General features: G+C 40.7%; 1 protein-coding gene across 6 annotated transcripts in view; it reads right to left on the reverse strand.

The window, feature by feature from the left end:
- Positions 1 to 12299, reverse strand: part of CASK (calcium/calmodulin dependent serine protein kinase) — a gene marked incomplete at both ends in the record, with an annotated part of 372322 nt that overhangs the window by 117092 nt on the left and 242931 nt on the right. For all 6 annotated transcript variants that reach the window (XM_084258755.1, XM_084258754.1, XM_084258752.1 and 3 more), the window contains one exon: positions 5787 to 5909. In XM_084258755.1, the coding sequence (XP_084114881.1) occupies positions 5787 to 5909 (123 nt within the window). The remainder of the gene's footprint in view (positions 1 to 5786; positions 5910 to 12299) is intronic.

Genomic DNA, 12299 nt, shown 5'->3' on the forward strand with positions numbered 1-12299 from the left:
CTGTGGTTTTCTTCTGGGTGGTGCTCTGAAATCTTTGAGGTTATCTTTTTTGTCTTTATATCAGTATCACCTGAAAATTCATTTCACAGTGTGACTTGTCTTTCTCTAACAGCTTGGGAAATTTAGTACATAGCCGGAAACTCTCTTTCTAGGAAACACCTTATCATTCACTAAGGTAAAGTGGAGAGACAGATCAGGACACAGCCAAAAGGTGTGGTTAGTTTTTATAAAATTATGCTTAAATTATGAGTTTTGATATTTTCTTTTTCTTTTTTTTTCTTTTTTTTCTTTTTTTTTTTTTTAAATGGAGGATTTAATTTTTTTTTCCTACTTTATTTATTTATACAAGCACTGGATACAGTCAGAAGTGCGGGAGGGTGAGAGAATTCACCAGAGCCAGAGCGGGGAGCAGAGCAGGCAGACTGACGAAATACACTGCTGAGGGGAGAAGCAGGCACTACAGGAGGGTTCTGCGCACCATGTGGGACCCTCGCCAGTGGCCGGGGATTGAACTGGCGCTGCAGAGGCTGCGGGCAGCCTCACAACCCAGCGCTCAACCACTGCGCCACCGGGGAGGCCCTCTTTTTTTTCTTTTTTTTTTTACTGGGGTACAGGCCAGATGCATGGGAGGGTGAGAGGATTACCCACGACAGAGTGAGGAACAAAACAGGCAGACTGACTGAAATACATTGCTGAGGGGAGCAGCGGGTGAGACAGGAGTGATCTGCTCTGAGGCCGGCTGGTATCGAACCGGCACTGCAGAGGCTGCGGACTTTACAGAGCTGCACTCAACCTCCTGTGCCACCAGGGAGGCCCCCAGAGTTTTGATATTTTCTAAGCAGATGGAATGACAAGATTTTTGAAGTCTATTAAGTAATCTCTTAGCAGAAAATACATAAATAACAAACTCCAATGCATTCTAAATGAGACAAAAGAATAAAAATGATATTTTTTCTGCATTAAATAGTCTTACCTGAAACTGATAGTAATGTAATAGGCATCGGGAAAATTTTCAATAGCAATGGGCCTTGCACTTTAATAAAGTACTTGGTTTATCACCCCTTGTGCACACTAGAGGCTGAACACACATTTAACTGGCATGGTGACTGATTTCTCCAAAATTCAAACTTATTAGCCTGATAGAAATATCTTTTTATGTTTTATTACAGTCAATATACTTTAGGATCTACATATATTAAATCTACAAAGGATGTGAAGAGAGCTCAATTGTCTACGAGGAAAGTAGAATCTTAGTTGGTTTTACTTTTGTTGGCATAACGATGCACAACAAATATCATTAATTTAGATAGCTAATGGTGTTAAATAGGTATAATCTGAAAATAATAAGAGAGTCACATATTACTTCATCTATTTACTAAAATTCTTTCTTGATATAAAATGATTTAATAGGAAAATATTTTTGTGGTTATACCAAGGAAATTTTTTTTTTCCACACAAAGCAATGGTATGATTTGGGGCACTGTTCATTACAAGGATTTTCATTGTCTTACACTTTACTTTGCAAGTATTCAGTTTTTCTTATTTAAATAACTTACATTTCAGCCATTACTAAAGTAACACTACTTAGATCCCTAACAATGATTTAAAGTATATATGGATAAGTATTTAAATTCAACATAAACCTATTCTTATCAGGTAAATAACATTCTTACTGAATTCTTGCATCTTCAGATGACACATAAGCAAGGAAGGCGAACTGAGGTTCTTACATGGCACATGACACTGAGCTGGAACAGCCTTCTGGAACTTTTTAAGTTATTGACTTTTTCTAGTCTTTTATGTTTCTGGTGCCAGAAATCTATTATGTATTAATCTCAGATTATTTAGAACTATAATCATTGGCAGGGACAAGGATATCCAAAAATAAATTTTATTAGCTAAGATACACATGATACGAAAAGCAAATTTTATAAAGAATCTTAAAAATGAGTAATATGGGGGCCTCCCTGGTAGCACAAGGGATTAAGATGCAACCTATGAAGCTATCCACAGCCACTGCAGCACGAGCCACTGCAGCCAGCGAGCTACCCACATGGCACAGCAGACCTCTCCTGACTCGCCCACTGCTCACCTCAGCAGTGTATTTCAGTCAGTCTGCCTATTTTGTTCCCCACTCTGTCTCTGGTGAATCCTCTCACCCCTGCACCTGCACACAAGCCTCTTGTATGCATAAATAAATAAATCTTAAAAAAAAAAACTAGCTTCGGGCCTCCCCGGTGGCGCAGCGGTTGAGCGCTGGGTTGCGAAGCTGCCCGCGGCCTCTGCGACGCAGGTTCGATCCCCAGCTGCTTCCTGGCCACCGGAGGAGGGTCCCACGTGGTGCGCAGACCTCTCCTGCCGCCCGCTGCTCCCCTCAGCAGTGTACTTTGGTCCTTCTGCCTGCTCTGCTCCCCGCTCTGGCTCTGGTGAATTCTCTCACCCTCCCGCGCTTCTGACTGCACCCAGTGCTTGTATAAACAAACAAACAAACAAACAAATAAATAAAACATGCCTCTATTTAAAAAAAAAAAAACTAGCTTCTAGTGAACAAATTATCCCTATGATGGAGTCAAAATATTAAGAAAGTATCTGAGAACTGTTTACCTACTTTTCCTGGGGGAAATCAGGAATAACTAGAACTAGGGGAATTCCAGTCAAGTATAACTAGACTGGAATATCAGAGGATCGAATGCAAATTTGAGAAGTAAAATTCTTTTTTTTTCAAAGATTTATTTATTTATGCATACAAGAGCTGGGGTACAGGCCAGAGATGCGGGGGGGGTGAGAGGATCCACCAGAGACAGAATGGGGAACAGAAGAGAACAGTGGAGATTGACCGAAATACACTGCTGAGGGGAGTAGCGGGCGAGACAGGAGAGGTCTATCTCGCCATGTGGGTTTCTCCCTGGCTGGCCGGGGATCAAACTTGTGCTGCAGAGGCTGGGGATTGCTTCATAGTGTGGTGCTTAACCCCTTGCGCCACCAGGGAGGCCTGAGAAGTAAAATTCTTACAGATAATCAAGATGCAGCAGAATCTCAACATTATTTTGCAATATTATTCCATATCATTGTCACTACGATGCATTATTAATGTTTTGTTAAATTTTTGTTTTACATAATCTCTGGGAGAGTAGAATGGTATAATATAATGAACATTCATTCATTCAGTCATTAACTAATATTTATTGAGCACCTACTTCATGCCAGACACTTTCCAGGGTACCACACAGACGTGAACAGTCAAAAATTCCTATCCTTAGGCAATGTATATTTCATGGAGGCAGTCAGACAACAAAGAAATAAGTAATACATAAGTATGTCTTATGGCAACAAATGAGATGCAAAAAACTAAGGCAGGGAAGAGGAACAGGGAATACTGGCTCAGGGAGCATTCCTACTCCAAATTTTAAATTGGGTGGTCAGGGCAGATCTTACTAAGAGGCTGATATCTAAGCAAAGACTTGAAGGTGGTGAGAGAATAAGCTGAAGGTATAAATTTGGGAGTCACTGGTAAACAGGAAGCATTGAAAGTCATTAAAACTAGATAAGGTCTCCAAGAGCCTGAGTGTCAACAGAAAAAAGAGGAGCAGTGGCATTCCAATATGCAGGGGTGGGTGTGGGGACATAAGGAAGAATCAGTAGGATCTGAGAAGGAGACAGAAGGTAGGAGGGATATCAGGAGTGGGTGGTATGTCCTGGAGCCAAGGGAGGAGCGGTGTCAGGGGGGTGGATGTCAAATGTTGCTGACACACCAACAGGGAGAAAACTTGAGATCTGACCACTGTAATAAGCAATGTGAGCGTTATTAGTGGTTTGACAAGAGCAGTTTTAGTGGACTTGGTAGGAATACAACCCTGACTAGGGTGGTCTTGAGCAAATGGATGGGAGAAACTGGAGAAAATGAGTAGAGGCAACCCTTTCTAGAAGTTCTGCTGCCAAAACGAACAGAAAATAGGAGCAGAGGCTAAAGGGGTTTTAAGATTTGTAGGGTCGGGCCTCCCCTGGTGGCGCAGCGGTTGAGCGCTGGGCTGCGAGGCTGCCCGCAGCCTCTGCAGCGCCAATTCGATCCCCGGCCACCGGCGAGGGTCCCACAAAAAATAAAAAAAAAAAAATTTGTAGGGTCAAGGGCCTCCCTGGTGGTGCAAGGGGTTAAGTCTCAGCATTATCAAGCTATCAGCAGCCACTGCAGGGAGCTGGCACATGGCACAGCAGACCTCTCCTGTCTGACCCACTGCTCCCCAAGCAGTGTATTTCAGTCAATCTTCCTGTTATGCTCTCCACTCTGTCTCTCGTGAATCCTCTAACCACTGCCCTACCCCACACCTCTAGTCTATACCCCAGATCTTCTATGCAAAAATAAAATAAATTAAAAAAGAGAGAAGATGGGGCCTCCCCGGTGGCGCAGCGGTTGAGCGCTGGGTTGCGAAGCTGCCCGCAGCCTCTGCAGCGCCGGTTCGATCCCCGGCTGCTCCCCGGCCACCGGAGGAGGGTCCCACATGGCGCGCAGACCTCTCCTGCCGCCCGCTGCTCCCCTCAGCAGTGTACTTCAGTCCTTCTGCCTGCTCTGCTCCCCGCTCTGGCTCTGGTGAATTCTCTCACCCTCCCGCGCTTCTGACTGTGCCCAGTGCTTGCATAAACAAAAATAAATAAATAAATAAATAAAAACATGCCTCTATTTAAAAAAAAAAAAAGAGAGAAGATGTGTGTGTATAATAAAAATAAATTACAGCATGTTATTTATTTTTTTAATAAAGTCTTTTTTTTAAGATTTATTTATTTATGCACACAAGATCTGGGGTACAGGCCAGAGGTGTGGGGGATAGAGGATTCACCAGAGACAGAGTGGGGAACAGAACAGGCAGACAGACAAAAATACACTGCTGAGGGGAGCAGCGGGCGAGACAGGAGAGGTCTGCTGGGACATGTGAGTATCTCCCTGGTTGGGGATTGAACTCGCGCTGCAGAGACTGTGGATAGCTTCATAGGTTACGTCTTAACCCCTTGCACCACCAGGGAGGCCCCAATTGCAGCATGTTAGATTCAACAGAATAGGAAACTGATAGAGCAGGAAAAAGAAAATTGCTGGAGAATGTCCTTGAGTAAGTAAAATGGACAAGATGTCTCATATGAAGGAAAGGGTTGTGGCAGGCTGAATTAAAATCCTGTTTCCATTATTGACAACTTCTGTGACTTTGAGCAAGATTCTTAACCTCTCTGAGCCTCAATTTTGTCATCTGCAAAATGAGAATTTCCTGGAATTACTGAACAGTGTAAAGTCTTCACCAAATATTACTGTTTCATTGAAGCCCCAAGTAATACTTCCCCTTAATATTCACCAGCGAGGTGGTAGGAGGGGAGGAAGAGAATTTTAAAAATCTGCCTTTTATCTAAGACAAATGCATAACTAATATCTTGTGAAATAAAAACAATGTGATAAAGCACAGTCACATCTCAGAAAAGATAATTTTTTATTATGAAAGTACTATTTCAATTGTTCATGTCACACATCTTTGGAACATGTATTGGTAGAGGACAAACGGGCCTTCCTCCCTGATACATCCCGTCTTGATCTACTTCTGCACCCTCTGTTGGATAGCTGAGTGTCACTTCTATTGAGATGTTTGCAGAGAATGTGCAGAAACAGCAAAGGAGATGAGCAAAAAGAGTAGTGAAAAAAAGACTCAGGAAAAAACAGAGGGGAGAAAAGGCCACCATGTAGACCAACACATTTCTGTCACGGGAAGTGTTCAAACAAAGTGCATATAGCTGCCGATAAGCTCCTGTACCTTAAGCCAAGGGTGATTCAGTGCTTCATAAACAGTGATCCTTTCAGCTGGATCCAGCATCAGCATGCGACGTACTAGATCTTTGGCACTTTCAGAGATATGGCTCCACTGCCTTGGATTCATCTGAGAGGAAGAAAAGAAAATTTTGAGAAGTTAACATTCACTCTATTCCTGTATCATTTAATGTGACTAAAATTCTCAGAAATTTGATTTTAAAGGCTTTCCAAGGAAGAAGGCAAATGCAAATCTTCTGTTGCTATTCATTATATGAGATTGTTGTGCATTAGTAAATATTCCTTATACCTGTTCTTTTTTTTTAATTTTACTTTTTTTATTTTTTAAGATTTATTTATTTATTTATACAAGCACTGGGTACAGTCAGAAGCGCAGGAGGGTGAGAGAATTCAACAGAGCCAGGGCGGGAGCAGAACAGGCAGACTGACGAAACACACTGCTGAGGGGAGCAGCGGGCCGCGCCACGTGGAACCCTCACCTGGCGGCTGGGGATCAAACTGGCACTGCAGAGGCTGCAGGCAGCTCCGCAACCCAATGCTCAACCACTGTGCAACCGGGGAGGCCCACCTTACACCTGTTCTTGCTGCTATGTAAGTTATAATCTTTTTAATAATTAAAGAACAGAATGTCTGGGGCCTCCCTGGTGGTGCAGGGGTAAAAATTTCAGCACTATCAAGCAATCACCAGCCACTGAGGCATGAGTTTGATCCCCCAACTGGGAGCTGACCCACATGGTGCAGCAGACCTCTCCTGTCTTGCCCGCTGCCCCCCTCAGCAGTGTATTCCAGTCAATTCACCCTTTCTGCTCCCCACTCTGTCGCTAGTGAATGCTCCCCTCCCCCTACCGCAGTCTGGCCTACACCCCAATTCTTGTATGCATAAATAAATAAATCTTTTTTTTAAAAGAACAGAATGTTGATGATTCCAGGTTCTACCTTAGCTTGGGGGACTAGAATCCTTTGATTGAGGAAGAACTAAAATAAAAATTTTTAAATAAAAATTTTAGAGACATAATTTTAATATTTTGTTTTTAAAAATTAGGATTAGCAGTGGTTGGTAAGTTGTACATTTTATTTTTTATTTTATTTTAAAAATTTATTTATTTTTAATTATGTTATATGTTTTTTACATCATTTTTCATTTTTTGTACAATGAAGTTATACATTTTAACCGCTATATATCAATTTCAGTATTTAAGGAAAAATACCATTACTTAGGCCTTGTAAAATAGTTAATTCAGTTGTATACTGTCCTCAGTGAAGTTTTGTCCATATTCTAGAGATGAGATAATTATGCCACATTGACTAAAGTCAAACAAAAAAAATTATGAGTTATTCAAAAAGCACAGGACTTGTGAGAAAGGCTGTGGATCAGGAGCAAGACAGCTGGAAGGCTCCTGGCAAACAGGGTGTGTCTGAGACCAGGAGCAAGAAAGAAATGGAAAAGAATGCTAAGGCTTGGAGCTGGGAATGCAAGTGGGGAGCAGAGGGTAGAGACAGAATAGGGTTTCGTTCCCTATTTAATACCAGGAAGCCAAATGATTGGGGGGTTCAGGGGCTTTCAGCAACACCATGATTTTAACTGACAGGCATCCATGTTATCTTCGAAGAGAGAAAGATGCAGAATAAAGTCTACAATGTAAAGCCAAATGAAATCACAACTTGTATCACAGTACATATAAATCACTATAATTTGGCCCAGGGTTAGCATTAGACACTTTGCTCCAGTTAATGTGAGGATTTGTTCTTGTAGATGGGGAGTGAAAAATGTCTCCTAGGCACAGCACTTAAATTGGAAAGTGTTTCTATTTCTTTTTCTTACAGGCAGAATTCCAAATGATAGTCATGTCTGTTTGTCAGATTCTTTCATTAAAATGAATGCATTAAGGCTGTTGAAACATTGTCATACTGTTATAGAGCCACCCCGATATTAAACGGGTTCCTGGCTGTGGGTCCTCACCCGCGCGCTTTAAAGGGACTTATGAATACTCTACTACAGACACACGCAAAAGGGTTAATAAAAGGTTTATTTACAAGAGAAAAAGAAATAAGGAAAATGTACAACTCAGGGAGAAAATAGGGAAATAAAGTCTTTAATGCGTCCTACCTGATCCGACGACCTGGAAACCCAAAGTCACCCTCAGAGCTGGCCGGACGCTGCGAGCTGGCCGGACGCTGCGAGCTGGCCGAGAGCCCAAAAATGGAGAGCCCCCAAAGCCCACGTGTCTGCCTTTTGTATCCACCTGGCTGCTTAACCCCACCCTCAGGTCCCAGCCACCTTCCCTTTGGTGGTGATGGGATTTGGAGTTCCCAGTGTCTTTGGCTTTGGCCTGGGGTGGGGGTGGAGTCCACAAAGCCTGTATGGAATTTGCTTTGGGACATCCTTTTCCCCCTAACAATACTATTGAAATAGTGATCAATTGACAAGTGTGAAACAAGGAGGTGGGAAATAAGATGGATGGGGCCTCTATAGCCTTATTCCTTTTTCCCCATCCTGGAGCTGATGTGCTCTTTTAAAGTCTGAATGAAAAAAAAAAATAATCCAAATGACCTGTCTTCAGGAAATGGGTTGATCTGTCTTCAGGAAATGGGTTGAGGAAATGAAGTCAGCTGAAAGTAGTGATAAGATTTCTGAAGTAAAGGTTGAGAATTATACTCCCCAATTCTTTTTTTTTTTTTTTTTTGGTGGGACCCTCGCTAGCGGCCGGGATTGAACCGGCGCTGCAGAGTGCTCAACAGCTGCTCCACCAGGTATATTCCCCAATTCTTATGAGTGAGTCTAACCCAGAGTTTTCTCTTTGGCTAAGAAGAGTAGGTGAAATTAATTTGGGAGATTAAGTATATGGGGAGGTGGTGTGAAGGAGACAAAACAGGACTCTAAGACAGTCAATTATTTGAATATTAAAGCCAGGCAGCTTAGATTCCTACTGCACAGACACAAACTGGCTACCTACAATAATGATATAAGAGGACACTATCTTTTCTATACTTTAGGAAAACTATTTTTTGTCCTTCATAAAAACTTAATTGAAATTAAATGCTAGTATATAATCCAGTGAAATAGTACTCTTGTACTTGTATCTTAAAAGATCAAGTAAGCTAGTACATGAGAATAAAAAGTTAAGTTAAAATCATTTAAGACCACTAGCAGTGGTAAATGTGGTACATTTAAAAAAAATCATCATAATTTTCCTATAGAGATCAAGGATTTTTGTTAATAGTTCTTTTATTAAGAACCATCAGATGATGAAAAGATATTTTTGTGATCTGCATTGAAATAATCTAGTAGTAGAAACAAGACTGATAATCTATTCTTTTAAAGATTTATTTATTTATTTATTTAAGTATTTATTTATTTATTTATACAAGCACTGGGTATAGTCAGAAACGCGGGAGGGTAAGAGAATTCACTAGAGCCAGAGCAGGGAGCAGAACAGGCAGACTGATGAAGTACACTGCTGAGGGGAGCAGCAGGTGTGGCAGGAGAGGTCTGCGTGCCATGTGGGACCCTCGCTGGTGGCCCGGGATCGAACCGGTGCTGCAGAGACCGCGGGCAGCTTCGCAGCCCAGCACTCAACCGCTGCGCCACCGGGGAGGCCAAGACTGATAATCTATTGATAAATGTTAATGCTGGGGGTTCATTATACTATTATCTCAACTGTTTTAATTTGTTTGAAAATTTCAATAATAAAAAAATGTAAAACTGCTGACACAATCACAGCACAGTATATATTTTTAAAAAATGGCTCAGCAAGTTCTTCATTGATTGTACAGATGGATCTATAAGTTCAAACAAAGCTGCTGAAAACCTGGGGTTTTTGTAAGGAAGGCCATGGATGTGAGCAATGAGGTGAATTGGGTAAATAAGTTATTAACCTCAAAGCTTCAAACCCCCAGGCACAGAAATCATGATATAGCTGCCATTAATGATCCATTTGATTTACTATAATCCTAAGAAATGGGGAACTTAAAAATAACTTTTGGACATGTGAGAATAGCCCAAATTTTTTACAGGGAAAAAAATTAATTGTTGAATGCTTTAAAAATAGACAAAATCAAACACCAGAAACTGTTGGAATGAACCACATTGCCTTGGAAACCAGGAAGTTAGCAACTGATTAAACACAAAGGAAGAATTCTATTATTAACAAATGCTCATAACTCAACAATGCAGGTGGGAGATATTACATGGTACCTACCACATATATCATGAATGAAAGGATGAAAGGAATTAATATAAGTAAAGTGTGCCAAACAGTTTCCAACACAGAATGCTATGTACACGAGTAATCTATCATTGTTAATATCTTTATTATGCTGATGCATTATTGTATTTGTTTTCATATGTTAGTAATCTCTGATTTCATTTGGCAAAATTCAACCAGAAAGCCATGTTTATGCATTCCTGATAGTGACTCATAATTTCCAGAGATTGGAGAGGATAGACTACTTATAAGTAGTTTCCTGAGACATTTAATAAACCTGAAAGGACCGATTTTATTGTCCAGTGATCAACTGACTCTGAAAGAAGCAGAAAAGCCTACACTTAAAACATCTTTCTCTGTTAACAGTTTTAGCATATATCTTAACTCAAAGACAAACGTGTATGCCCTTATAAGTCAGTGATGCACAAGCCCACCTGCCCCTCTCAAAAAAAAGTTTATGACCACTCCTTTTCACCTGCACCACAAGTTTTATTTTTTTATTTTTTTTTTTTATTTTTAAATTTCTTTTTTTTTTTTTTAATAGAGGCATGTTTTATTTATTTATTTATTTGTTTGTTTGGTTTATGCATGCACTGGGTACAGTCAGAAGCGCGGGAGGGTGAGAGAATTCACCAGAGCCAGAGCGGGGAGCAGAGCAGGCAGAAGGACCGAAGTACACTGCTGAGGGGAGCAGCGGGCGGCAGGAGAGGTCTGCGCGCCATGCGGGACCCTCCTCCGGTGGCCGGGGAGCAGCCGGGGATCGAACCGGCGCCGCAGAGGCCGCGGGCAGCTTCGCAACCCAGCGCTCAACCACTGCGCCACCGGGGAGGCCCTGCACCACAAGTTTTAATTATGACTTAAGAAGATAATGCTGCAACTCTAAAAGTACTTTACCTTTCTTTTCTTCCTACGCACCTTTATTTTTTTCCCATATAAAATTCTAACATTACTGGGGAATTGAGAAGAAAATTTAGTGGGCCTCAGTTTTGGAGTCTACTGTTATATAAGCCTGCCTGTTTGTGGACTCTGTTGCCCAGCATGGCCAAAAATGAAACAGTGATTCTGTTGAATGGAAATTATAGGTTTTATTAATAATGAGAGGAAAAACAACTTCTCTAACATAAACCACCCTGATCTGATATCCAGATACATCCTCGTCATGCTTGCCATACACAGCATCCGAGTCTACAGCCACAGGTGGTGGTATAGGGCAAAAAAAAGATATGAGAGTTGGGGTAGTAAGTTCAAACTTATTTATTTTCAAGAATTTCTTGGGTTTTTTTTGGTATGATCATCCACAACATCAGTAATGACTTAAAATTTTAAATAATTAAAGCAATAATTTACTATTCACAAATCTGTGAATACTACATGAGTTTCCAGTCCATAGCAAAGAAGATTATGAGTGTTTAAGTCACCCCCAAATGGCTCTAAATCGTATTATGAAAGCAGTGTGATACTGGCATTTCAGTTTATTGTGAGATGTAAATTTCAAATATTTGAGCAATGCTGGCTGACTACATAAAATGCAATAATGTTTGGTAAAGTGAAACAAAAACTACTAGACACTAAATATAAAATCAAGATAAGATATAATTAAAATTACCAGGATGAAATTTCCAGTCTAATTTTACAAATTAAGCAAAAACCTTAAGGGACCAGGAAAAAGACTAATTAATACAAAGTAAAAATCAAAATCAACAAGCAACTATAAAGCAGAGACACACTACGGGGTGGGGGAGGGGCGGGGAGAGGAAGGACTAGAATCAAAATAAGAGGGGAGGTGCAATTGTATGGGGAATATAACCAAAATGAAAATGCATACATTGTGCAAAAATGAAAAATGATGTAACAATTATATAAAATAAAATATTTAAAAAAGGAGAAAAAATAAAAATAAACAGCCTGACTACAGAGAAAAAAAAATGAAACTCTTTTCTCAAATTACACAAAGAAGGGCCTATAAAGTTTATCTTCCAGCTTAGCCTAAATAAGTGGGTTTGATTATCAGTCAGCTCATGGACACTTTTAAATCCAGGTTGATAACTGTCACCAACAGCTTACCCAAGTTACCTTTAAAATTAAAGGTCAAGTTCTATCACAATAAATTCCAAGCATCATTCCAAATTCTTTCCAAATAAGTGGGGTGTTAACCAAATAATTTCTCTGACCTAGCTAAATGGGCAGTTATGCTAGAATGTACTTATGGTCAAAGAATCTGATTTGTAGCATGGCTTTCTGAATCTGAGAGTACAGTACTCCAATTGTGGACTTGCTTGTGGGAGCAGCGGGGC

This window comes from Talpa europaea (assembly GCF_964194135.1).
Source record: "Talpa europaea genome assembly, chromosome: X".
Taxonomy (NCBI): Eukaryota; Metazoa; Chordata; class Mammalia; order Eulipotyphla; family Talpidae; genus Talpa; species Talpa europaea.